The 27,690-nt window shown below is 49.2% G+C and overlaps 3 protein-coding genes across 10 annotated transcripts in view; 1 reads left to right on the forward strand and 2 right to left on the reverse strand.

Annotated features, from left to right (window-relative positions):
- plin6 (perilipin 6) overlaps positions 1-9,024 on the forward strand; it is a 10,130-nt gene extending 1,106 nt beyond the window's left edge. Inside the window, exons 2-8 of the mRNA XM_071469080.1 lie at positions 772-808; positions 1,199-1,397; positions 1,603-1,685; positions 2,734-2,971; positions 3,237-3,418; positions 6,437-6,703; positions 7,776-9,024. Of these exons, the coding sequence (XP_071325181.1) occupies positions 772-808; positions 1,199-1,397; positions 1,603-1,685; positions 2,734-2,971; positions 3,237-3,418; positions 6,437-6,703; positions 7,776-8,174 (1,405 nt within the window). The 3' untranslated portion in view covers positions 8,175-9,024. The remainder of the gene's footprint in view (positions 1-771; positions 809-1,198; positions 1,398-1,602; positions 1,686-2,733; positions 2,972-3,236; positions 3,419-6,436; positions 6,704-7,775) is intronic.
- On the reverse strand, positions 8,378-11,822 carry LOC139612921 (ras-like protein family member 11B). The gene is made up of 4 exons (XM_071469081.1): positions 11,381-11,822; positions 11,179-11,232; positions 10,662-10,738; positions 8,378-10,201 (listed from the first exon to the last, which is right to left on the reverse strand). The coding sequence occupies exons 1-4, from the start codon at positions 11,481-11,483 to the stop codon at positions 9,800-9,802; spliced, it is 636 nt and encodes a 211-aa protein (XP_071325182.1). The 5' UTR covers positions 11,484-11,822; the 3' UTR covers positions 8,378-9,799.
- Positions 11,823-12,971: 1,149 nt separating this feature from the next.
- Positions 12,972-27,064, reverse strand: trim33l (tripartite motif containing 33, like). 8 transcript variants are annotated; one of them, XR_011686662.1, is made up of 15 exons: positions 26,789-27,060; positions 26,363-26,425; positions 23,702-23,834; positions 23,005-23,131; positions 22,797-22,913; positions 22,599-22,713; positions 20,853-20,999; positions 20,543-20,654; positions 17,547-18,919; positions 17,260-17,450; positions 15,621-15,780; positions 15,418-15,474; positions 14,405-14,533; positions 14,000-14,294; positions 12,972-13,943 (listed from the first exon to the last, which is right to left on the reverse strand). XR_011686662.1 is itself a non-coding variant. In XM_071469078.1 (14 exons), exons 2-14 carry the CDS (start codon positions 26,402-26,404, stop codon positions 14,055-14,057), a joined length of 2,676 nt encoding a protein of 891 aa, XP_071325179.1. In that variant the 5' UTR covers positions 26,405-26,425; positions 26,789-27,064; the 3' UTR covers positions 12,972-14,054. The 8 variants fall into 8 exon arrangements, 7 of the variants coding, with proteins under 7 accessions (XP_071325179.1, XP_071325173.1, XP_071325174.1 ...); XM_071469078.1 differs by having other exon boundaries at positions 12,972-14,294; positions 17,547-18,652; positions 26,789-27,064; XM_071469072.1 differs by having other exon boundaries at positions 12,972-14,294.
- Positions 27,065-27,690: the final 626 nt, after the last annotated feature.

A 27,690-nucleotide genomic window follows, 5' to 3' on the forward strand; every position in this document is an offset into this window, starting at 1 on the left:
CTGAACGACGTGGAAAAGACTGATTTCAAAGTTTCACATGAACTCATCATCATCATCATCATCATCACTGTTTCTCATTTGAACAAGCTTTAACTTGATGACTGTTCTGATCCAAACTCACCTCCTCACACAGGTCATGTGATCCCTCGTGTCTGTTTGGGATCAGAGTCCTGACCTTGGTGGAGGGACCAGGGTCTGGGTCTGGGTCCAGGTCCTGGTCCTGTACCAGAGACAAACCCATTTCCTTTTCAGATCACTTACTGTGAATTTGATATTTTTCCTATGAAGTCTGGTGCGTGTTGTGTGACCTTCTGACTGAGACAAAGACTGAACTGATGAAGGCCAGGGACCGATCCAGATCTGACCACGAGAACCGTCCGTGCTGATGCTGATGATTAATCTGAGGTGTTTTCCGCCTCTAAATTTTATGAACCTAATCTGAAAAGTTCACACCCACAGTCTGAGCCTGTTTAAATGTCATCCAGCTGAATTATTGTCTCTTCATGCCGTTTCTCTGCGCTCTCATTTAAAGCACCACAGCGTTGGGCTGAATGAGGGGTTTGTGTCAGAGGTCTGAGCTGCCGTGTCGGCAGCGTCCTGGTCCCTCCACGCAGGGGGAGGCTGATTTTCATGCTGGTTGCAGCTGAACAGTCGTCAGCTTTGTGGAGCAGCAGCAGCTGACTGCCTCATGCTGAGCTGAAGGTTGATGATGATGACGAGGAGGAGGCTGCTCTGTGACCTCTGACCTCTCCTCTGTTTGCTTCCCCTCAGATTTGGTGAAGGAGAAATGTCACATCGGAATCATGAGGTGAGCCCAGACCAGAGGAGACGTCCAGAGGCTGATGGGGACTGGTCCTCTGTCCCTGCCCCCCCCACCCCCCCGACTGAGACCAGCTCATCTGATCACAACATCCACTTTGAACCCTGACACATGAAATTAACATTCATGATTAACAATCCTGAAATGAGGCTCAGTTTGGGACATTTTCATGTTTCTGTATTGAAGCAGTGAAGATTTAAATCTTCATGTTTTACTCTTCTTCTGTGTTTTATCTGAAGTATTGATCCCCATCAGAAGATATAATTTATATAGATCACTGACTTTAATATCACTTTACCACACAAACATCCTGTAAATCCAACATGGCCGCCGGACACGTCATGGCTCACTTTGGCCTCTGTCTCTGGCTGTTTTCAGAACAGTGCCGTGCTCAAGGTTTCCCGCCTGCCTCTGGTTCGCTCGGCGTTGCAGACGGTGACCATGGCGTACTCGGAGGTCAAAGGTCGTTACCCTCTGCTGGGGCTGATGGGAGGAGTGGCTGAGGTCGGAGTTCGCAGCGTCTCCCACGTGGCCATGAGACAAGCCACGCCCCTCCTCCAGACCCTGGAGCCTCAGAGTATGTGGAAATAAGTATTACTGTTATTACTACTACAAATACTACTGCCACTGATATAGTACCACTGATAGTACTACTACTGATACCACTGCACTGCTGAGGTCTGTAGAAGTATGTGGAGCTAAATACTGCTACTATAGCAACTGAAATATTCATCCTGAATAACCAGTGTATGAAGATGTGGTAACTGTTTTTTTCCTCTCAGTTGAAGTTGCCAACAGCTTCGCTCTGGTTGGTCTCGAGCGTCTGGAGAAAAACTTCCCCATCCTGAACCAGTCGACAGACGAGGTTTGTTCTGCTCTCACCTGTGACAGTAAACACAACACTGTCACACAACAAAAGGAACCAATAGTAAAGGTTATTATTAGAAACCCCGCCTTCGTTTCTTGGTGTCAGTTTTACATCACAGGAGCAAAACCTGAGACATTTTAAACAGTTTTAGACAAAACAGCTGATTTAACTTTCATCTCATTCTGATTAATAAGTTCTGAAAACAGTTGTTAGTCAGTTGCAGCTGTAGTTAATACCACAAAACTACGGTGGCCCTTTAGGACAGTCCACATTTCAAAGCTGAAACACTGAGAGAACTGTTTCCTAAATCCAGAAAATATGACGACAACAGACTCTAGGAAAAAACAAAACAGGAGCTTTGGCTGATCTCTGGCCAGTTTATCTGTGTCTCTCTTCAAACACAGAGGTAACTGAGACAAAGGGCTGAGAAACACATGGAAGGTTCCAGAGATCAACTGAATGAAATACAATGAAATCAAATATAAATAAACCAAAACAACAATAATAGAACAGTAATGAGTTGCTGTGGTAACGTTAATGTCCATCAGTAGAGCTCAGATGTGATGAATCCTGGTCTGGGATCAGTGTGTCTTACTGTGTAAAGCACCCAGACTGTCAGCAGGGGGCGTCTGGAGACCGCTGGAGACTGGGGTGTGTGTGTGTGTGTGTGTGTGTGTGTGTGTGTGTGTGTGTGTGTGTGTGTGTGTGTGTGTGTGTGTGTGTGTGTGTGTGTGTGTGTGTGTGTGTGTGTGTGTGTGTGTGTGTGTGTGTGTGTGTGTTTCTCTTGAGGAGACTGATGGAGGGAGACGCTGAACCAGGATCAGCTGCTCTTTGTTCTCTCTGTTGAGTCACATCAGGATTAATGACATCCAGGTTAACAGCAGCAGCTGTGACATCACCTGTACTGACCTTTAAACTAACAGAAAGGTCAAAGTTCAAACTCAGCCATCAGACGTGTTCAGCAGTGACAGATCCAGAACTGCTGAGGCTGATTCCCTCAACAGAAACGTCCTGGATCTGTAACTGGTCCCTTCACTGTCCTCAGGTGGTGGGTCACCTGAAGGACGCCCTCTTCCTGACCCTGGACGACGTGCAGCTGTGGGTGGTGGACGGTCTGGACGGAGCTCTGGATCAGCTGGAGCGTCTGGCTGACAGAGCCCGGGCGGCGGTGCGGCTGCTGCAGGACTCTCAGGTGGGCCGAGCTGCCACGTCAGGACTGGACGACATGCTGAGTCGTCTGGAGGACGCCACCGCCTACTACCTGCCCCTCCCACCCACACTGCGTGAGTACAGGGGCATTCTGGGTAACCTTCAGAGACAAATTAAGTACGTTTCTCCTGCTTCTGGTTTATTTCCTGCAGAAAGTGTGACAAGTTGGTGTGTTACGTGACTGGACTCAGGGTGTAACCAAGGCTGCGGGCTGTAGGGGGCGCCATCTTTACAGGAGCAGCTCAGAGCAGGAGAATCTGAACAGAGTTCTCTGAACATCCCTGTTGGTGTTGCTGTTGTCGGTGTTGTTGTTGTTGTGATCGTTGTTGTTGTCATCAGGTCGGGAGTGGGAGATGAGGGTGCAGGAGTACGAGGATGAAGATGAAGATGATGAGCCCAGCCTGTGGACCAGGGTGCGCAGCCTCCTGCTGAGCCTCAGCCTGCAGCTCTATCACCGTATGATGAAGGTCAGGGAGCAGCTGCAGAAAGCCGTCAGGATGCTGGGAGACACTGCTGACAAGGTGAGAACGCGTCAAACTGGCCCCGCCCCTCGGTCCACCTGCACAGGTGTGTTCACCTGCAGGCCACTGCCTGATCTGACCCCCCCCTCAGGACTGCCGACACCTCTCAGCACAGAAAATATAAAACACACAACAACAACAAATCAGGTGGTGAGCATCCTGTTGACAGACAGACACGTTCAGACAGAGAGACACGATCAGACAGACATGTTCAGACAGAGAGACACGTTCAGACAGACACGTTCAGACAGAGAGACACGTTCAGACAGACACGTTCAGACAGAGGGACAAGTTCAGACAGAGAGACACGTTCAGACAGACACGTTCAGACAGAGGGACAAGTTCAGACAGAGAGACACGTTCAGACAGACATGTTCAGACAGAGAGACACGTTCAGACAGACACGTTCAGACAGAGGGACAAGTTCAGACAGAGAGACACGTTCAGACAGACACGTTCAGACAGACACGTTCAGACAGACAGGTCCATATGCTGCTTTAAACTAAAGTCCACACACGTTAGTGTTTGAATTTGAAGAAAGCACGAGTCTGAAAGTTTTCATCGTCTGCTCTAATGCTGAGGGTGAGTGATGTCCTCAGAGGACAGATCAGTCTCATCTGAAGGGCTCATCCTCAGGAGAGACAGACAGTCCACAGAGACACAGAGCAGCAGAGAAACAGCCTGTCAGGTCTTTACACTGTGTTTCTCAATGTGACGCTGGTGATCATTAGTTAACTCGTCTCTGTCCTCAGACTCTGTCTCTGTCCTCAGTGACTCAGCTGGTGTGAGATTTGATCAGCTTCAGTCTCTACAGAGCAAACAGATAAAAATCTACAGCAGAAACAAACACAGACGAGGAGACGTGAAGCAGCTGCTCCCAGAGGAGAGAGAGAGAGAGAGAGTGTGTGTGTGTGTGTGTGTGTGTGTGTGTGTGTGTGTGTGTGTGTGTGTGTGTGGGTGGGCTACGTGACCAGACACATGAGTGTTTCTTCATCATCTCAAATACAGCTGCTACAGCAAACCTCCACCTCCATGAGCCTGAAGCAGCAACAGTCACATGGATCTACAGGTTAAATAAAGTGACTGCACAGAGACGCAGCAGAGAAATCCTACAGTCACGTTCATGTGTTCACTTACACTCATGCTTTCATGCTTCTCAGTTCTGCTGCTCACAGCTCTGAGTAAGATTCTGACGAGACACGTCCAGAGAAAAGTGTCAGTGAAGCTGATCATCATCGGTTAATCTGTCACTCACTCTCTCTCTCACACACACACACACACACACACACACGTCCATTAAAGACGCGGGCTGTTTCCTCAGCGCTGACACAGATCCGAGTCTGGACCAGCAGAGGCCTGAACGTTCTGGCAGCAGGAAAAGCCGCTGCAGAGATAAAGGATCTGTTTCCTGCAGCAGCTGTAAATGAACCTACACCCTCCGTCTACGTGCCGCGCGTGGCGTCTCCGCTGATGCACCGATAACAGAGCGTCAGCCGAGCCCACTCCCTGCTCAGACCTCAGTCAGGATCAGGGTCTGTTATCATTTTCAACACTGTTCCACGGCTACAGACACACAAACATGGTGGAGACCTTTAACGGGTCTGAATCAGGACCTGCTGGCCAACTATCCCAGCATGCATTTCACTTTAACCGGCAGTGACAGAGGAGGATCTGAGCCAGACTCAAGTCCTGTTCCTCTACAACTGTTTTTGTGTCAGACTCAGTTTTAATGCTCAGCAGGTGAGAAACGACCAGGTGAGGTTGAGTCAGGTTCCCGGTGATCCTGACTACCTGTCAGGATCACCTGAGGTTGATCCTGACAGGTAGTGGACCAGCTCAGGTGAGCCCCACCTGCCCCCTGGAGGACCGCAGTCTGCTTTTGCAGTAAACGACCTGTGTGTCTGTGAGGTGCTGAGGGGGGGGACGTAATTACAGGTGGAGGTGAGACATGAAACCTGATCCAGTGTCAGTTACAGATCCATGACCAGAGGTTTACAGTTACCACAGGGTTCAGGTCTGGGCTGGGTCTGCATCAATCTGACCCACCAACAGGACCAGTCACCAGTGTGTGTGTGTGAGGTCCCGGGACTGACCCCTCTTCATCACGTGCTGCTCTGGATGTTTGTGGTCCCTGGATCTGTGCTGACCCGAGGTCTCAGTCTGACCCAGATACCCGATCAGACCCTGATCTGCACAGACTGAGGCTCTGACCTGAAAACACTTTGATTCACTGAGTGAAACCAGGCGACAGTAAAGTCTCTCTGCTCCACTGGGTCACATGTTCCAGCTCAGAGTGGAGCGTCTGTCCCCACAGGATCTGTGGGTGACAGGGTGAAGTCAGAACAGAATTAGTTCCACGTTGGTTTGTTTATCAGGTGAATCGTGTTGGTCCCTGGCCTCAGAGTCCAGCTGTAGAACCAGGACTAAAACCAGACCTGCATGAGAGTGGACAGAGTCTGGTCCAGGACTGACTGTCAGTCTGTTTGTCCACAGCTTGATGCAGTAAAAGAATCATCTGTACGAGGGTTCCTCACTGCTCAATCATCATCATCATCGCTCCCCATGAGCTCTGTCATTGGAACAGTAACAGCCTTCATGAAGCTGCTGTCACCTCCTCTGTCCCTGAACAAACCGTCCTCCTCTCCTCACGTGTCTGGACTCGGTCCTGGTCCGAGTCCAGACCTCTGTTGTTTGTCGGCTGGGAAACTGGAGGCTGCAGCTGAGGTTTTCACATTTAGTTTTCATCAAATGTCCAGTATTTATGTTCAGTCAGGTCAAAGGTCACCAACCTCAGACTGAACCACACAGACTGAAGATGACATGGTGACCACATAAACTCATCATCATCATCATCATCATCATCTCTGTTCTTCACTAAAGAAACAAGTCCCAGTTTTTCAGCAGCCACTGAAACCTCAGTCTGGGTCAGTCTCCTCCACTTTTCACAGGAAGTGGCGTCAGTGATGTCATCAGAGTCATCAGTGATCACGTACCTGGATTTTGTGTGTCTCCCTGCAGGTGGGTCTGGGCAGGGTCCTGGACGTGGTGGGGGAGCTGCTGCAGTACCTGCAGAGCCTCCTGGTGGCCCTGGTGTACCGAACAGAGCATCTCAGAGAGCTGACCCTGAACGGGATCGAAAGTCAGGCCACCACTTTGGCAGAGCTGAGCCTGGTTCAGCAGGTCAGAGAGCTGCCGGTCCAGATCCAGCAGCTGCTCAGAGACCTGCAGGAACTGTCCAAGATCCTGCTGCAGCTGGTGATCAACGCCACGCCGCTCTACAACATGGTGAGTCCAGAGGGGAGGGAGTCACCTGAACACACCTGAGATCAGCCTACTTTAATGACTAGAAACAGACTCCTCAAGGTCTCTGAAAGATCAAAACATTTAGGTCCTTTGATTTTTTTTATTGTGAATTTGACAGGTGTGACTTTTTTGTGCTCTCAAGATAAAAACTCATAATCTGGGTCCTTCAGCAGCAGAGTCTCTGGTTTCTAAACTTTATGCAACAGTTGTTTTTCTGGAAAAATCATATTATATATATCATATTATATATAACCCTAACCTAACCCTAACCCTTCAAATGAGTTTCTTCCCTTTAATGTGATGCAAATTATTTGCTGCAAACACTGTCCAACCCGTCTCTGTAGAGCCCCCACTAAAGCTTCACTGCTTTGTCTGTCCTCTGGGGTAAGAAGCAGAGGACAGGCCAGAGCATCATCCGTGAGGCTTAAGGCCAGTTATGGAACTTCAGTCTCCGCCGATCACCCCCCAGCCCCGGCCAAAAGTTCAAATTGGGCATGGAAAGCCTCCCAATCTGGGTGTTTTGGTGTTTTCACAATCTGACAGTAGCTGGGCGACGGGCGCCGCCATTTTTGTTTATCTCCCGCGCGTCCACCTGCGGCTCCTTCTGGCGCGAACCGCGGGGGGGGAGCCGAGTCTGCCCGACCGCCATCTTTACCGGAGCCTTTCAGCCGATCCTCCGCCTCAAGAGGAGCTCTAGCAAAGTCTCTGCCCGCGTCCTCCTTCATCTTCATCCCTCTTCTTCACTCTCGGCCCGCCGTGGTAATCCATGATGCGGCTAGCTAGTGGCTAGCTAGCGGCTAGCTAGTGGCTAGCTAACTTCATCAACACACAGACGGCGGACCTGCCCTCCCTCTCCACCAATCACCAGCCAGCTCTCTGACCGTCACCATGGCTTTCCGGTGATTGGCAGCTCCCTGCGGGAGCCCGGTCCGCCTCCGGGCCGCTGCAGAGACGCGAGGAGCTGAATAAGCTCAAACTAGAGAAAGTACTAACCTTAAGAACCCGGCAGTTATGAGCCAGGGCTGAAGGTGACAGTTGTGTTTGTGTTTGCCAGCTGCAGCAGCCGTCTCATCAGGAGGTGGAGGACTTTCTGAACCAGGAGGACTTCATGTCCGACAGCTCGTCCCGTCGCAGCTCGGCTAACAGCCTCTTCCTGAAGGCGATGGACGGCCGTCCTCGCCGCCGCCGCAGCCTCTACTCCCGCGCCACCCGGGGCTCTGGGGGCCCCCAGAGCCCCGACCCCCCCAACGGCCGGCGCTCCAGCCTGAAGGACCCCCCGGCCCTGGAGGTCGAAAGCCTGGCCGTCCCTTTCGACGGCGGCGTCCACAGGCGGCCATCGGCCACCGAGCTGCTGCTCGCTCCGCTCAAACAGTTCGTGTCTCAGAGCCAGAGGGCCTTCGAGTACCTGAACCCCGGCTCCTCCGAGGACGCCGCCGCGGCCACGGCCGACTGAGGGTCGGCCCCGCCCTCCTCCAGCACCTGTCGCCGCCGGTCCCGCCCCCTGGCCAATCACAGCCTCCCGTCTCCGCCCCCGACGAGCAGCCGTTTCTGCCTGAGCTGGTGCTGGTTGGTGCGTTCACATTCATCGACAGATCCATCGGACAGTTCGTTTAAATTTTAAATGAAATTAGTTAATGTCAGAGAAACAAACAGCGGTGAAGAAGCCAGCTTTCTATTTATTTCATTGTACTTCGCAATGCGTTGATTCTAAATGAGTCTATAATACACAGTGTTGGATATGTGATGTGTAACATTTACTTTAAACAGCAGCAAAACTCATCTCAGAAATCAGGACAAGAAGTTGTCATAAGATGATTTTACCTGAATAAATGTTTTCTCACCTGTTGTTTTGCTCCTCAGAGCCACCGTACATGACAACAATGATGAGCTCTGTAACAGTTCAGTTTACAGTGATGAATGCTGGTTGTTCAGAGATGTGTTGAAGGTAACAGGTCAGAGTTTTGAATGTTCTTTAAAGATAATAAACCTGTAGAAAGTAAAAAAGCGACAGACTGGACCTTTAAACCTGTGGTTTGTGTCAGAGCTGAATTAAAGTGTTTCAGTGAGTCAGTGTTGGCTGCGACTGAACGTGAGCTGAATGTTTTTAATGGAGCTGAACTGACTTAAAGTTAGAGACACCAGTTTAAAAATGTTATCTTCTCTCTTTTGGTTATAGTTCGAGTCACAGACGAGTTTAATCTCATTTATTCACCTTCCAGATAGAAGAAGTTAATCCAACAGTGAAAGTGTTTGAATACTGTGCAGCTGCCCGATATGTTCAAATAAAGCTTCTTGGACTCACAGCTTCACCTCACTGTGTTTGTGTCAGGATCAAAGACAGACTCAGATTCTCTTCAGTGCACCAGGTTTTATTAGAAAACAACTACAGTTCACATAAGTGGAGAACAGGAGCTTCACTCAGGCTGTTCATCATCTGCTCCCAACGTCTGCAGCCGAGCTCAGTCACCGAGCTCTGGACTTTCAGTTAACCCGTCTCTGTTTCACAGCGCCAGCAACCGCTGCTGGTCTCACTTACAGCGCCACAGCCACAGCACGAACAGGCTGGTTCATCCTCTGAGGAGCAGGAGTATGACCCTGACAAGTGGGACATTTTTATCAGGTTTCGTGTGAATCATCATAATTGACCATGTTACAAACCAAAGAACTGAACAGGTTAAAATGTGACCTGATGATGTTACGTGAAGTTACTACAGTTCATCCTGAGGCGAACACGAACCTACCAACCACATTTCATCACAGTCCAACAGCTGAGACGTTTCAGTGAAAATCAAGTGTGATCCTGATGGAGGCGCTAAAGTCAGGGTCACCAGAGTCAGGAGGGTCACTCCTCTGGGGATCATGAATCTCTGGTTGAGATATTTCAGTCTGAACCGGTCACAGTCTGTCCAATCAGCAGCCGCCTCTCCTCCCTCTAAGACATATACAACTTTTCTTTTGCCAGCTTTCCCTCCTCTCTACCTGCCTCAGACCATCTCGTCCCTGACCTTTGACCTGGACACTCTGCTCACATCAGACGCCGTAACAGGTCGAGCCCTCTCCAGACTCGAACCTCGTCCTTCACTCGGCCCGTTTCTTCCCGAACACGCTCCTGACGATCCCTCGGACGCCGGCGTTGGTCTTCCTCAGCGCCCGGGTCTCTCTGACGAGGCCGGCCAGCCGGTGGAACACCAGCAGGGCGCCGTGGTACGTCTCGGCCGCCGACACCTCGAAGAAGCCGCAGCGCTGGGACAGGGCCTGCAGCCGGCCCTCCTCGCTGGAGACGCTGCGGTAGCGCTGCAGGTCCCGCTTGTTCCCCACGATGAGGACGGGGGCCGCCGGCGGCCTCCTGCTGCGGCGGAGCTGCTGCAGCTGCTGCCGGACCACGTCGAAGCTGCCGCGGTCACAGATGCTGTAGACCAGGATCATCCCGTCGGCCCACTGCAGCTGCTTGTCGCTGAGGGGGGGGCACTTCTCCCCGGACTGAGGGCGAGACACAAGAGCACCTTCTGTTAAAATCAGAGGCTCCGGGTCCCTGCACGGCTCAGGTCACACTGTCCACAGAAATTATTTTCATTTTTATTCTAAACTGTTTTTAATAAAATAAAAAATGTGACAAACCCTTGTTCACAACATGGTCTGGAGCTTTCAGCCACACCTTGTGGCCTTCATCAGTGGATGGAGTTTGGTTCACTCGTTGTGGTTATGGATTAATTACAGGAATATGGAACCTTAGTCAGGTGATAACAGGTGGTTGTACCTGCGACCATGTGACCCAGAATCCACACAGGAACTAAATCATCTCCATGACAACCGAGCAAACACCATCTGCTGATGAAGGCCAAGAGATGTGGCTGAAAGGTCAAGAATGAACCTTAAACCTCAGATGAAAATAGTTTTCACTTTATTAATAACGTGTGTTAAAGTCAGGTGTGTTTCCCACCTGTGAGAACTGAGAGTCCCAGATGTTGAAGCAGATGTTCTGACCGTCAATCCTGTCGACTCGGCTGTAAACTGACTCTGGAACAGCAGCACATCACAACCAGGTCAGACACCAGACATCACAACAGACACACGTCTCTGACCAATCACAACAGACACACACGTCTCTGACCAATCACAACAGACACACACGTCTCTGACCAACCACAACACAGACACACGTCTCTGACCAATCACAACAGACACACACGTCTCTGACCAATCACAACAGACACACACGTCTCTGACCAACCACAACACAGACACACGTCTCTGACCAATCACAACACAGACACACGTCTCTGACCAACCACAACACAGACACACGTCTCTGACCAATCACAACACAGACACACGTCTCTGACCAATCACAACACAGACACACGTCTCTGACCAACCACAACACAGACACACACGTCTCTGACCAACCACAACACAGACACACGTCTCTGACCAATCACTGAGCTGTTTTCTCTCACCGATGTCTCCATACTCTCCGATGAATCTTCTGGTCAGGAATCTGACGGTGAGAGCTGCAGAGAGAAACAGATCATGAATACACAACAACCACACAACAACCACACAACAACACAGCAGCTGCTCAGTCCAAGAACAGATCATCAGAGAACAGTTGAGAACCTGAGGTTAATCCTGGTTCCTGGTGAACCTGGGTTCTCTTACCAGACTTGCCGACGTTGTGCGCCCCCAGCAGCAGGATGTTCGCCTCCTCTCTCTGCTGGTTTGCCTCCATCACCTCCACCTGGCTGTTCACCTCCACCACCATCAGGACTGAATACAGGCTCTGCTTTCTCTCCACTGTGAGCTTCTCTGAGGTCTGGTGGTCCTGGTTCAGGTCCAGGTCTTATATACACTGTGTGGGCAGGGTCTCTGAGCTGTAAGCCACACCCCCAGTCTGTGGTTGGTCAATAGTTTCTCCCCTCTGTCTGACTGATGGAGTGTGAGGGTCCTGGTCCTGGTCCAGGTCCAGGTCATCAGCTGATCCAGAACTCCACTGCTGGACTTTACACCGGTTCTGGCCCCAGTTCTTTGGCCCCCTGTAGTTTCCAGAACTGGTTTCAAGATCCTTTTATTGGTTTACAAAGCTTTAAATGACCAAACCTCTAAATCCACAATGACTTGAGGACCAGCTGATAAATCCTGGATCTGATCCTGTCTCAGTCCGGTCCTTTAAAGTCAGATGAAAACTCATGGTTGAAACTCTGAGTCAGTCTGCCCTGTGACCCTGAGCTGTGTCTCAGTCACTGTGCTGCCCCCTGCTGGCTGCTGCTCTTCACCTCAAACCTTCACCACCAGTCCGACAGATGTGAAACCAGCAGGAGACGAGAAATATTTCATCAACCTGAAGCAAACATCAACTCATTTTTGTTGTCACTTCACAAAACAAGATGTCTGATGTCTGGAAAAGAGATGGACACATCTGATTAATCAATTAATCAAAAGAACTAATCAATAATGACTGATGGAGATCAGACTAGTTTGTGTCTGATTCTTTCACATGATCAACAAAACAACTCATCTTCATATTTTATTCATTTGATCTCAGTTCATTTGAATTTATTTCACTTCAGTTTTGAAATTTAATGAAACTGAATCAGACGAGTTTGTGTCCAGTGTTGTGTAGTTTGTTTGTTTGTTGAGGAAGTTGTGTAATCAATTCAAACATTGATCTTCTTTGTAATTATTTATAATAATGTAATATTTCCTCTTTAAAACCTCCTCCCTCTGAGCGCTCACTGCACGAGGCTCATTAACACATCAACGTTATTTATGAGGTCGATTTATTCTGAAAATCCTGCCAGCAGCATCCTGAACAACAGACAGGTAAGCTGTGATGTCACAGACACACAGACAGGTGAGCTGTCTGAGCATTCATATCAACAGAAATTATCCCGGGAGAAATGTGTAGACGGTACTGTCCACTACTTTCCCTGCAGCTGTCTCTCAATCGTGGTAACTGATGGTGCTGCCTCCCTCTGCAGTGAGAGCCCAGATTCCTGCCAGATCCCACAGCCACATCTGCTCAAGACACCATGACCCCGTGTAGGTTTGTCATGTTATTTGGTTTAAATAAAGGATGAACTGTCATGAAATCTTCTCTTGCTTCCACACCTGTAGTGTTCCTGGTGCAGTTCGATGGCTCCACTACATCAAAGGCTGTCGATGAGGACACAGTTAAGCCCAAACGTGAAATGTTCTGGATGTTTGCAGTCTGAAGAATTACACTTTATTAACCACACACCTTATTGCAGGATGTAGATGTGATTTTTATCAGCTTTATTATTTTCATTACATGACACGAGTAGTGTGAGCACGGATGATCTGTTTCCACCCGTCGGACATTCTCTGAGACAAAGCTAAACTAAGCTCGACAGTTAGTTTACTATGGTAACTCACTCATTTAAGCCACGGTGATGGAACAGAACTCCCACTTAAATGAGCCGGACTTTTCAAAATAATCGAGACTTTCCCTTTATCCTGCTTCATGGAAAACTCCCCAGGTTCCTTCACTGTGAAGGAACCTCACCTGGGTTTATGTACCAGGTCACATTCCACCTCTGGAACATCTGGATCAGCCACAAACCAGAACCTGAGGCGAGTTCAGGATCACGTGAGGACTCGTGTGATCTGTTGCTGTTATTGTCAAACTCACCTGTTTCATTTCCTCATCATGTCTCCACAGTCTCAGTGCTGAACATCTGCACCTGCAGGGGGGTGTGGTCACAGTGGTTTATTGATCTGATCTGATCACTGATCAGATATCATCGACTGACAGCTGCCTGTTTTCTCATGGGATTTAGGTTTAGATCAGTTTATGAATCAGGATCAAACGGATCCATCTGAGTCACATGACCTCCGGTCACAGATTAATAAGTCTGTGGAGGCAGTGAATGATAAAGTTTAAATGAACCACAGGAACAGAAGTTTTCACACTTCACACTGGTCGTCAGCTCAGTTCAGTTCATTCCCTTCAATCAAACGGATCCATTCCGCATTTTCACAGCATCCAACAAACAAACATGAACAGGAAGGTTCGGTCGTTCAGTGCAAATCCACAAACTCCCAAAGTCTCAGTCAAATGAAACAAAAGAAAAATCAGTCACTCATATTCTGCCGACTCGCTGTTACCATGGTGACGTCTAACAATCTGCTGTCAGAGCCCGATGGTGTCCAGGACTGGGTTTCCTTCCCCAGTTACATTCCGGGTTTGGACACAGTATCAACGCTGCTGAACTTCAGTTCCCAGAATTCCTGAGCAGTCATTCATTCAGGTTAAATGACAGAAACATGGTGGCTGTTGGAGGAGGAGCGAGACGGAGCCTGTTCAGCCACCGTCTCACTCCTCCATCCTGTCTGTCTTTGTCTTCTTGAAGGGTCCCACCACAGACAGGAAGTCTCTCAGCCTCTTCCTGGTCTCCTTGAGTCTGGATTGGCTGGCCGCTGGGTTCAGGTGGAGCTGGTGGAGGTCTGCAGACGTCGCTCCTCTCTCTGAGCGCGGTGGCATCAGCTCTGAACCAAACGTCTCCGTCAACCTGATGTGAAACATCTCCTGCAGTTTGTTCAGGGCGTGGTCGTTCTGGAAGAACAGCAGGGATGAGTGACAGGTCAGATGACCAATCATCAGTCACTCACCAGTAAGGATCAGAACTTCAGTCTGTGTGAGAAATGAACTGCAGGTGTTCGTACCTGTGAGGACGCTCCCGTGAACAGACCCCAGATGTCAGAGAGAAACTCTGCTGCTGTCTGATAGGGAGGAGAGCGGCGGAGGCTCAGACGCTCTGATATCAACGTCAGATGAGACCAAACGTCTCCAACCTGAAAACAACCAACCAGAAACATCAGGACGAGTGTGTGCAGCTCCACCTGCTGGACAAACAGGCTCACGTCAGCCTGTGATGAGGTGATGGAGCTGTTGACTGTTCTGAACTTCAGCCTGGACTTTAATTAAGTATAGTTTTTGAGTCAGTCACTTTATTTTATTCACTTACTTTGTTGTAATTATGTTGTAAATTGCATTTTATTCCATTTTATTCCATGTCATCTGTTCTTTTATTAATTATTAATTTTCCTGGGCTTGTTTGTTTGCTAATGTTATTACAGCTTTTTAAAAATCTATTTTATTATGTCATTGTCAGTTTTCTTCTCTGATTCGTCCTTTTTCTTTTCAGCTCATCAGTCGTCTGTGAAGCTCTGAACTGCACTAACCTGTTTGAAAAGTGCTGCACAAATAAAGTTTGATTGACTGATGTTAAAGACAGTGATGCTCTGAAACCACAGCTTATACTCACCACTTCCTGTATGTTTCACAATACGTGTGTTTACTGCCTTCATCTGTGAAACTGTGAAACCAGATGTATTGATGATATGCCAAAGATTTTCTAAACCAGATTTAGACACTTGTTTATGTGATGTGATGTTTATTTTCTGTTGTGAGGTTGATGTTCACAAATATAAAATATAATGAACATTTACAGGAAACAGAAAGGGGCCTGTTTCCTACTTCAAGTGTGGTTCCAGCCTCGTGCTGGATCAGGAGGCAGAGACCTGGATCAATGGATCAGTGTGGATCAGTTGATCTGTGTGGATCTGTGTGGATCGGTGTGTCCTGGGTTAAAGGTTGTGTACAGCAGTAACCAGCGCCCTCAGGTGGACAGACCCGACAGGGGCAGGATGTTCAGCCCGGCTGTGGATAAACTGACCTCAGGAAGTCGACGGCAGCCTTCGACCTTCAGGCGCAGCAGCAGAGTCTCACACTTCTGAAATACAGACACACAGTTTCCAGCACCAAACCAACAAAGAAGAAAACAAATATCAAAGCAGTAAACAATAAAGTGTTTGGTGGAACTGGGTGAGAATGAATTAGTTTCTTGAATGTTAAGAAATGAGAGAAGAGCTCATTAACTCTGGGCTGATTACTGATGATCATCATGTTTGTGTGGAGGATTCTGACCCTCTGGTCCAGCAGACTGAGACAGGGACTCGCAGGACTCTGTGGCCTCCCAGAGCTGTAGGGGTCTGAGGGGTCTGAGAGGTCCTGACACAGCGAACAGATCCACTCGGACCTGAAAGACAGAGAGGAGGGACAGACAGAGAGGTGGGACAGACAGACAGAGAGGTGAGAAAGACAGACACAGAGGAGGGACAGACAGACAGAGAGGAGGGACAGTGAAGGTCTTAAATGTGTTTATGGAACTGAGACATTTAAGTGATTTTATATTTAAAATAACTAGAATCACCCCCTCCACCCATGTTGTTTATCAAACTCCGGAAACTCCGCTGACGCCGTCTTCCTTGTATATAAAGAGGTTTATTACAAAGAAGTCCAGCATCAAATCAAGCATCATGGGTTGCCTGAGAGAGGAGTCGAAGCCAATATGATTCTCCTCTGAGTAACTGCTCTAACTCCCCGTCTATATAGGTTGGTTGTTTTTGTGAACCTGAGACAAAACATATGATCCATATCTAAAAGGGCCTCATTTCCTAAGATAAGGGAGGCACCCATTTCCCATGGCACCTAGACCTTTTGACCTGGGGCCCCTAACTAATCATAACAAACCCATGAAGTCAAATACCATATGGAACTTCAGATACTACACCCACAGGACAGGTGACAGGAAACACCGTCAGTCTCCTTCCTGAGCTACAGAACATTATGATGTCACAGTGAAGTCGACCCTTGTCATCATGTATCATTTTATCCTATTAGACATTTGTGTTAAACTGTGTCATAATTAGTGTATGAATTCTCAAGTGTTTCATGAGGTCACCACGACCTTTGAGCCTTCATGGCCCAACATATCCCAAGATTCATTGCATGGTGCTGATAACAGTAAGTAAGTGTTGTGTTTCAGCTCAGTTCTACAGTAACAGTACAATTAACGGTACTGACCCTAACAGCTGGTGAGGCAGAGAGAAAATCCTCCACAGACCAGCCCGTCTCAGTCTGTACGGCGGTCTACAACAGACCTGGAGACGGGTTTTATTTCCAAAAGTCTTGTTTCTGTTTGTCCCGACGACGCTGGAGCAAGAGATGAGTGGTGCATTTTTATTAAATTTTTGGGCTTTTTGTGCCTTTATGATAGAACAGTGGAGACTGACAGGAAAGGGGGTAGAGAGGGGAATGACATGCAGGAAAGAGTTGGACCGAACGGGAGTCGAACCGGCGACTGCCTGCTAAGAACATCTTGCACTCACATGGTACACGCCCTAACCACTCGATACCGGGCCGAGTGATGCGTTTTAAGACTAAAACGTGCTGGTGTGGATGTGGTGGGAAAACCTCAAGATTAATTTTAAAGTGTAACATTAAGATATTAATATTAAGTACAATTACACAGCTCTGATCTACCACTCAAAGCACTACACTACAGGCCACATTCAGCCATTCACACACTGACGTTACATCAGTGGCAATGCTGGCTTCAGTTTCTTGCCCAAGGACATTTCAACATTCAGTCTGGAGGTGGGAAACAGACCACGACCTTCAGATAAGTGGCCGAACCTTCAGCGGTACACACCAACACGTGGTGCGTCCTTCTTACCAGATGTCCTGTCCAACAGGGGGAATGTGACAGTCTCTGTGGAATCCTCGGCCGCAGGAAGAACAGATTACTGAGCCGGCAGCTGATCCACAAGCAGAGCAGGAAACGACCTGCAGGCTCTCAGGAGAGTCTGGAGACGACAGAGGCTCTGTGAAATCCTCAAAGTCCTCGGAGACGTCACCGTCGTGGGACTGGAAAACAGCAGAGCAACAGCAGTTTCACCTGGTCGTTAACCCTGCTTCGTCACGTTTGTCTGGATTAAACACGTTCGACCTGTGACCTCCTACCTGAGAGTCTTCATCTAACACCTCCACGTAAACCTCATCTTCAGTGTCTCCAGGGATGAGCATGAAACCAGGGAGAGGGCGTCCAGATGGGGGCAGGGACAACGGCAGTCTGAGCAGAGACACTCGGGGCTGACATTGGCTCAGACTACAGTCCAGCCGTCCAATCACAGAGCTTGGTTCTTCAGGATCTCTGTCTGCTGTTTCAGGTGGAGACACTTTCCCTGGAGGTCTGGTTTCTTCAGACGCGGTGGAGGTCGGTTTGTTCTCTGCAGGGAAGCTGAAACCAGGGAGGGGGCGTCCAGGTGGGGGCAGGGACAATGGCAGTCTGAACAGATGCACTCTGTCCTTACATTGGCTCAGACTACAGTCCAGCCCTCCAATCACAGAGCTCGGTTCTTCAGTATCTCTGTCTGCTGTTTCAGGTGGAGACACTTTCCCTGGAGGTCTGGAGTCTTCAGACGTGGTGGAGGTCGGTTTGTTCTCTGCAGATTGCTGCTGCTTCGCTGCCACCTGCGACTCTTCATGGTCACAGGCGGAGTCTGCCTCCACCTTCAGCACAGGACTCTGCTGCTGGTGTTTCACAGAGGAGGCGTCACCAACGAGATGCTGGGAGTCCAGAAGTCCAGTGGGTACAGCAGAGCTTTTGTCTGCTGCCGTGCTGCTCTGTCCCACAGAGTTTTCTGCTGAGGCCTCAGGAAGTTTCTGACGACTGACTGAGAGCGGAGCACAGGACACAGTCTGACAGGGAGTGATGGGGCAGCTGGACACCTGGTCCACAGTGTGAGCGCCGTTCAGCAGGACGGTGGTGGGCTGGTTCTGACGTGGAGGCTGGCTCAGGACCAGAGGCGATTGGATGAGATTGACAACGGTACAGGACTGAGAGGGACCTTTGGACAGGGACCGAATGGACCCAACGGTCTGCTTACTCACTGTGGTACAAACTGGCTGGACCTGATTCTTCATCAGAACCACTTGGCTTTGATTGGTCTTCAGAGCAGAGAGGGTCTCAGGCTTCACAGGCTGAGTAGGGATGAACACACCGCTCGTTGTCATGGGACAGATGGGTTGTTTGAGGTTTGGTCTGGAGGAGGGAGGAGGGCAGCTGACTGAAAGGGGTGAAACTGTGTCATTAGAGGTCCTAGTTTTGGGAGGGGGGGGCAAGGACAAGGCTTTAGACGACGAAGATGGATGATTTACTGGAACAGGTGAGGCAGGGTCAGTAGTGGTCCTTGTTTGAGGGAGGGTCTTACAGGTGGGTGCTAGAGAGATCGAGGTGGGAGGAGTGATGGCGGGGGAGGAGGTGGAGGTGTCTGGGGTGTTCTGATTGGACGTTTGTGAGACAGAGAAAGGGATCCTTGTAACTTTAAGTTCACCTGAAAACCAAAACATTGAAGCGTCAACAGCTGACAGAACCGCTGAACTGCCCCCTGAAGAGTTCGTCATCTTTACAACAGGAAGTTCAGAGCCAATCAGAAAACAACAAACATGATGACATCAGGAGCAGCTCATAGCGACACATTCAATCCTGTAGTCAAACCCTGATGTGTGGTTCCTGTGTTTATTCTGAGTGATGTTAATCAGCAGTGGGAGGGACGGTTCATATCCCACCTTTAAGAACACAACAACCTGGTTTCTAGTGTAACCTTCACTGCTGCTCATTATATTCTGCACTGACTTTAAAATTCTACTTATCACCTTCAAAGCATTAAATGGCTTCACTCCAAATTAGAGGGAGGCCTTATTAACCCTATATGTCCCTGGACGTTCACTCAGGTCAGTGGATGGAGCTCAGCTGGTTGTTCCCTGGTCTCTGTTAGAGCCTCCAGACTGTGGAGCAGTCGACCTACAGACAGGCAGCATCTGTAGAGTCTGTTCACACTCCTCTGAAAACATCCTTTATTGTTAAGTTTTTATGAATGTTTGATCTGTTGTTGTGTTTCATTTTCCCACTATTTCTACTACATCAATATAACTTACCTCTGTTTTATGATGCATTTGTTAAGAAAAATGTTTATTATTATTATTATTGTTATTATTATTATATAAACTGCAGGCACATCAGGAATTAGTGATCATCTGTTTTCATTATGGAATGATAATGTAATTAATCAGTGAATCTTTAAACGTTTGACAAACAGTCAAATCATCAGATTTCAGAAGCAGAACATTTGATATTTTTACTTAAAAATACTAAAACAATGACCTGACTGTAAAAATAGTTGCTGATTAATTTCCTGTGGATCAATCGATTAATGGACTCATTGTTGCAGCTCTTCAACTGTTGACAGACAGTTTGATCTCTAATTGACACAAGCCTCATTTCATTACAGCATAATCAGAGCTGCTGACGGTTGCACATTCTGCTCCATCTGAGGACGAGTTACACAAATGTCACACAGGAAAAAAACGTGTCCTGTCCAAACTCAGCAGATGAAAACATCAGTCGTTAACGTCTGAAGCTCAGTGGAACATAAAAACTGAATTCAACGTCTCAGCACAAACAAATAAAGAATCTAAATGTCTGACTCCTCCAGCAGCTGAACGCTCTGTCGTTCTCTCTACAGTAGTAATAGTAAAGTTCCTACTAATGTGTCACTTCAGTCCAGTTCATCCCAGACCAGCTCCATGGGGTTCAGGTCTGGAGACTGTGCTGGTTCTGACCTGTCTGTCTGTTTCCCTCCACTCTGACAGCAGCATACAGTCCTACTTCCTGCAGTACAGTGTTGTCATGGTGATGATCATGACAACACATGATGTCATCATCAGCCTGGAGGAAGTGTTTCAGTAACTGCAGCAGGACAGAGGACGTTGTTCATCTACATCTGAAGCTCAGCTGCTGGACTCAAACAGCTGATCTAAAACTTCTGACTCATCATGGAACTTTATTTATATACAACTGTTGAAAGAGCAAAGACCATAAAAACCAACAGACACAGACAAAGTGCACAAGCTGCACAAAGGTAAAAAAAAGCTGCTTCAGTAACGTCTCAACTCACCAAAGTTTAAAATGGTTTCCATAGACTTCCTGTCAACGATGACCTGCAGCTGAGACATGGTCTGAGGGGGACACGGGTCTTGATCTGGAAGAGTCTTCAGCTGACACTTGATCTGGAGAAAGAAAATAAGACGTGAAGGTCAAACTGCTTCTTTATCTCCGCTCAGTCAAAGTGAGAAAACACTGATCAGAACAGGAGCCTCAGGATTAAAGGCATGAAAAAAAAAAAAAACAGACAAAGTCCCTTGTTTGAGGTGTGAGGAGACGCTGTGGTGACGACAGGTGTGTTGAGCAGCAGGTGAGGCTCTTACATGTTCCGAGCAGGTGAGCAGAGTGGACAGCTCCTGGATGCTTCTGGCTTTGTCTGTGGTTTCAGTCAGTAAGAGCTGCCTCTCCTGCAGCTGCTGCAGCCTCTCCATCCTCCTCCGGATCCTCTCAGCCTCGGACTGAGACGCCTTCTGTGAACATCACACACACTCCTGATCATGTGACTGTGGGTGTGTCCTATGAGGAACCTGGTTCAGGTGTTCACACAGCACAGTTTCTGTCTCTGGGTTTCTGAAACCAGGACCAACTGTTCACACAGAAGCAGGTGAAGCAGGTGATGTCATAACTAACCAATGACAAGAGATGATGACCCTGAGAGTGAATTTTCAAAATAAGATGTCAAAAAACAAAACATGTCTGAAATGAACACTGAGGTGGATCCAGGTGTCTCATCGTCACACGTGACCCTCTGCTGAACCTCAACATTTCTGAGGAGCTGAACAGAGACTTCACCCTCTGACTACAGTTTGCAGCTCACAGATATTTTCGCATTCGGCTCTCAACGAAGGCGGATGCATCTTCCCCCTCTCTCCTCTCCCTTTTTTTTCCCTGCTTTGCATCTCACGTCTCGTCCTGTCTTGTCTAAACCTTGGAAGCCTCTCTCCGCACTGCTCTCTAAATCTAAAATCATGGAATTGGTCAACTGGTCTCTCAACTCAATTGACAGGATCTTCTCGACGAGAAGCCCGGGTTCGGGGGAACCTGTCTGCCCTGGCGGAACGTACGCCGCTGGTTACATGAGGGACTCCTGGGAGCAGTGGAGGGTCGTGTACCTGGCGAGTCTTTCCGTTGAGGACATCGAAGATCTTTATATATTCGGAATTGTGATATCAGGCTTTCTGCTGATTGGATTAGGCATTGCCCTGGTGTATCGGAAAATTCGGAAGACGGTGACAGCAGTCCAAATCCCCACGCTGCCCGACATAATTGATGGAGTGAGTAAAGCTGTAAGCACTTAGACTGTGATTGTGAACCGCAACTTGGGAACCACCTTGGAAGGAGTTGTCAACACCCTGTCTGTGGCAATAGACAGAGCTGTTAACGCTCAGACTGTGGTCATAAATCGCAACATGGGTCACATCTTGGAGAAGCTTTCAGCTTTGGAAAGGAGAAAGGATGAAGATGACCAGAATGGACTAACAGAGTAAGCCGTGTCTATTGAAATACGACTGCTCGCCCTATCCCAAACAATCATAATCTAATCTGCGTTCCGGCCCCCGCAGCACCAGCCTTGGCCAAGGCCGGTGCTGGAACAACTCCCCCACGAGATCGCTGCAGTGAGACGCTTCTACTCCTACCCCTCCCTCCTTTCCTCCACGGATACCTGTTGATTGTTGACTCCGTCCAGGACCCGATCAAGGATGTCTCCATGGCAACTTGCTGTGTTATCACGATGACCCCCCCCCCCCCCCCCCCCCGAGTATAGTTTGAGTTCTGTTATTTTTTTTCTCCTCTCCTCTCCACTTGTTTCTTGAGATCACAGTTTCAGTTCATCATCATGAAATAAAGCAGAAAATCTTCACATGGAAGAAGAAGCTGGAATGTCACTTTTTTTGCATTAAAAAAAAGACTAAAATGATTCATTGATTGTTGGTTTTCTGTTAACGAAATGACTGCAGCTGGGACAGTTTATTACAGAGGTTCATCGAGGTCTGAAGTGTTTTCTAACAGACTGATGTGTCAGCTCTGACAGCACCTGCACACCTGAGGTAAGACAGACGGTTCGGTACCTTGACCTCCTCCAAGATGTCGTTCATCCTTTTCTGCAGGATCTGAGCACACATGTTGTAAGACTGCTGCAGCTCGGCCTTCACCTGAGACTCTCCCTGCACGATGTCCTGCAGCCTGCGACAATGACAGGACACCACTCTTTATTCACAGGGTCCAGACGTCTGACAGAGACCTGGAGGACTCTCCTCAGACTGTACCTGGTCTGCATGTCCTGCAGGCTCCGCCTCACTGTGTCCCTCTGCGCCCTGATTGGGTGAACCCAGGCCTCCAGCTGCTTCTTCAGACTGTCCAGCGCTTCAGTGACAAACTGATAGCTGAGGAGGGGGAGGAGTCAGAAACAACAGACTGTGTCAGCAGGTAGACCTGTTAGAAGGGGGCCGGCTTAAAGCTCTGTTTACTGTGTACCTGTGGTTCATGTGATCCATCAGCTGACAGTCTCTACAGGTGTACTGGTAACAGGTGAAACAGAAGAGTTTGAGTGGCTCAGATGGGTGGAGTCTGCAGAACTTGGTGGGAGGAGCTGAGACATCTCCTGAGTCAATAAACAGACACATGGTTAACGTCCTGCAACCATGACCACATGACGACACAAAGAGGAGCAGACGAGACTTCACAGCGAGACACGTCTGATGGTTCAGATTGAAGAATCAACTGAAATTAAACGTTTTCCTCCTCAGTCTGATCTTCACCAGTGACGATGCTGACGTCACTCACAAACACATCATGGAGGAATTACACAACAACACTTTACTGTCTGGGCACAGGAGAGTTTCAGAGCCCTGCCACAGCCTTCATTGCGAGCCTAGCTTCGCATAACCTAGCGTACACACTGTAAAGCTTTGCCTCCAAACCCAGAAAAACCTGTGACCTGCACAGAGTGTGAGCGACTGAATGAGGTGAAGCTGTGTTAAACATGAGAGTGAGCTCAGCTGAGACAGAGCTGAGAACGAGTCACTGCAGCCGTGAGTTTTTCCCTCAGTATGAGCTGTTCATTTTCATTCATGTAGCTCACGTCTCGTTTCTACACCCGTGTCTCCTCCTGTCATCATATGAAGCAGCTCGAGCACCAACTTTAATCAACACAACACCTGTAGAGTCTCACCTGGAGGCTGGTTGAGGATCCTGTGTGATCTGGTGACAGTGACTCTGCGATGAGCCATGACACAGTCATCACACAGAGCTTCACTGCAGTCCACACACCAACATCTGGAGGAGGAGGTGACACAGCTGCAGCACTGAGGAGACAGAGGAGGAGGAGGAGGACACATGTTCATGAGAGATCAGGGACTTCTCCTGCATCACATCTCATCAGTGATCTTCACTGTGGCTCATGTTTCACTTCACGATGACTCAGAGACTCTGACACCTGCTGCAGGTTAATGACGACTCCACAGATCCACAGACAAACCACATGAAGTCTGAGCTGTTAACAGCACAAAGACTAATACAAGAACTACACTAAATGAGGGTTTGACACATGGTGCAGTGTTTCACATACACAGGCTGTGATTGGTCAGTTGGCCCGACCACGTAGATTTAAACATGTTCATCGGCCTGAAGCTGCATCTGTTGTAGTGTTGTAAAACATAACCAAGCATCATCAAAGTACATCCTGCAAAGATTCAGATGTTTTCTGTACTACACAATCAATCAAATGTTGAACCATGCACTTAAAACATCAACTATGTGATTAGAAGTTCTGATAACATGAAACTTAGTTTGAATAAAGTTTTTTAAAAACAGAATGGGAGGATCCTGAGGAGGTACAGGGGTCAGAAAGCAGGGAACGTTTCCAGCTCCCGTTAGAAATGGTTTGGCAGAGAATCTGAGACACTGTTTCAAAGGCAACGATTGGTTGTTTTTAGAAAAATGGGTGGATCTTCCACCCAAGAGACCGACATATAAGATGAAGTTTGGGCACTGTGTTCTCAGTTCGGCTCCAGGGCCGGTTCGGGTTTATCTCGTCTCTACAGAATAAACTCTGAACTCTGTCAGACTCTGGTGGATCTGTTGAACATTGTGGAACGTATTCTAACAGCAGTGAAACATGCACTGACAGTTTCTAACGTGAAGACAAACTCTGGGTCCCCTGTTGTGTGAATCGAAGATCCAGGTCCGGGCCACATATGACTCTGGACTTTTACACCAACATGCAGCAAAGGTCTCTCAAAAGTACTTGAAGGAGTCAAACAGATGTTCAAAAACGCACTGAAGACCTTCAGGGTTTGAACATCCTTTTATTCTATAAAACTTCCTGCCCACTTTGCTTCTTAAAAGGCAACTTCACCCCACTTCTAAAAAAAGAATGTCCCAGGTACCGTGAAAATACCGGAGTCACAACCATCCTCCTCTGCAGCTCTTCACCTTCTGTGGCAGCAGGTGACGGTGCATCCTCACTCACCTTAGTTTGAACCCACTTAGCTGCTCTAGTTTCACTCCTTCATCTTTGAACGGGCTTCACTGCCCTTTTTTAAAAAGGAACTTCAACGGTTGCTTCGCTGTTGTCCAAGCGCTGCCCAACCACCGCTTCAACGAGTGGCCGGTATCATCAACCATCATGTTGACGAGCCATTGGCTCTGCCATGAAGTCATTACCAGTGGCGAGCTCTATGATGAAGTCATCACAGCGGTGCTCAGCTAACGGCTAACTGCTCCAACAGCCCAGCACCTGATAACTAACCACACTGAATGCTCTCTGCAACAGGTGCTCGGTGCATTTTACAACAGGTGTGAGTTTATCTCCGAGGTATTTGACTAACTTAACTCAGTGAACACAATATATAAAATATCATAATGAACAATTGTGAACATAATATAAGTATAATGAACATAATATAATTATAGTTCCAACTTCTACACCCGTCAGTGGAGTTAGTCTTAATGTCTGGGTCACGTTTATCTCTTCTAAATAAAATCATCTGACCAGTTTGACCCGAACACTCTGGCCTCAGGAGACCTGGTCCCCTGAGTTACCTCTGAGGACCCCAGGAACCAGGATCCCAGGAACCAGGAACCGGGACCCCAGGAACCAGGACCCCAGGAACCGGGAACCAAGGAACCAGGACCCCAGGAACCAGGACCCCAGGAACCAGGATCCCAGGAACCAGGAACCGGGACCCCAGGAACCAGGACCCCAGGAACCGGGAACCAAGGAACCAGGACCCCAGGAACCAGGACCCCAGGAACCAGGATCCCAGGAACCAGGAACCGGGACCCCAGGAACCAGGACCCCAGGAACCAGGAACCGGGACCCCAGGAACCAGGACCCCAGGAACCGGGAACCAAGGAACCAGGACCCCAGGAACCAGGACCCCAGGAACCAGGAACCAGGACCCCAGGAACTGGGACCCCAGGAACTGGGACCCCAGGAACCGGGACCCCAGGAACCGGGACCCCAGGAACCGGGAACCGGGAACCAGGAACCAGGAACCAGGACCCCAGGAACCAGGAACCGGGACCCCAGGAACCAGGAACCAGGAACCGGGACCCCAGGAACCGGGACCCCAGGAACCGGGACCCCAGGAACCAGGACCCCAGGAACCAGGAACCGGGACCCCAGGAACCGGGACCCCAGGAACCAGGAACCAGGAACCGGGACCCCAGGACCCCAGGAACCAGGAACCAGGAACCGGGACCCCAGGAACCAGGAACCAGGAACCAGGAACCAGGAACCGGGACCCCAGGAACCAGGAACCAGGAACCAGGAACCAGGAACCGGGACCCCAGGAACCAGGAACCGGGACCCCAGGACCCCTTGTGTTACCTGCTGACTGAGGCTGCTTCCTGGATCTCCTGCCGTCTCCATGGTGAGAGGAGGACTCGTGTCCTGACGGAGACAGAGAGACGATTTTATTCAAGTCAAACACAGAATATCTCGATTCCACAGATCAGCAGGAAGGTTTCTACAGGAGCAGAGACCCTGAAACACTGACCCCAGACCAGTGACCTCAGCAGCCCAGTACTGGGGGGTCAAGGAGGGGGGGTCAACTCAGAGGCTAAACCCCCCCCGGCTGGAGAGGTGCGTTGAAAGCAGGGATATGAAAGCAGTCAGTTCAAGAACATGAGGATAAACTTTAAAAGAGAGAAGATGCAGGAAACCTTCACTTCATCATCAACACAATGAAAACGCTCACAACAGCAACAGGAAAGTAGATCCGGCTCAGAGGGCGGATAACACCGGCGGAGTTACCGGCGTCTGAAGAACTAGTCCCTCAGAAGTTTCCAGTGGCGGCAAGGAGCTTTAAATCCGTGAGCTGTCCGTGAACCGTGCGAGTCCGGAGTTAGTCTGAGGACACCGGGTACCTCCTGCCACCGCCGCCGTCAAACCTGCCTCCCGGCCCGGGCCCTCCGCGGCGGGAAACCAGCAGCACACAGGGCAGCGTCCTGACAACAGCTCCGCCTCGGTCGTTCTTCTTCTTCTACGCCTTCCTGCGCTGCCGCTTCTTCTTCTGGGCGGTTACTGTGGCGCACCGCCACCTGGTGGCTGAGCTGTGGATCTATGACCAGAAAAGCAAAACGCACACAGATAATGTTCACACCCCCTCAGCTGCCCCCCTGCGGCACCTTCAGGGAGCTGTGACGGTGCTGGAAGCGTTCCTCACAGATGTGGTTGACATGATGACATCACACACCTGCTGCTGACCTGTCGGCTCCATGATGACAGTCTGAGACCAGGTGTGGAGTCACCCGAGGGCAGTGAACTCAACATCATGTTCAACAAACCAGGTGGTGATCTGAGCTTGTGACGTTGTCCTGCTGACGGTTCGCTGAGGTCATGAAGGGATGGACACGGTCAGCACCGTGCTCAGGAGGGCTGTGGGGTTTAAACGATGCTCGGTCGGTACCAAGGGCCCAAAGTGTGCCGAGAAAACATCCCCCACACCATCACACCACCAGCCTGAACCATTGGTACAAGGCAGGATGGATCCATGCTTTCATGGTGTTGACCTCTGACCCTACCATTCGAATGTCCAGGCAACGTGTTTCTAATCTTCTGTCGTCCAGTCTTGTTGAGCCTGTGTGAACTGTGGCCTCAGGTTCCTGTTCTCAGCTGACAGGAGTGGCCCCCGGTGAGGTCTTCAAGGTTCGACC

The sequence above is a fragment of the Trachinotus anak genome, unplaced genomic scaffold, assembly GCF_046630095.1.
Source record: "Trachinotus anak isolate AG129_WGS33_773 ecotype Australia unplaced genomic scaffold, CSIRO_AGI_Tana_v1 ptg000032l, whole genome shotgun sequence".
NCBI classification, from domain to species: Eukaryota; Metazoa; Chordata; class Actinopteri; order Carangiformes; family Carangidae; genus Trachinotus; species Trachinotus anak.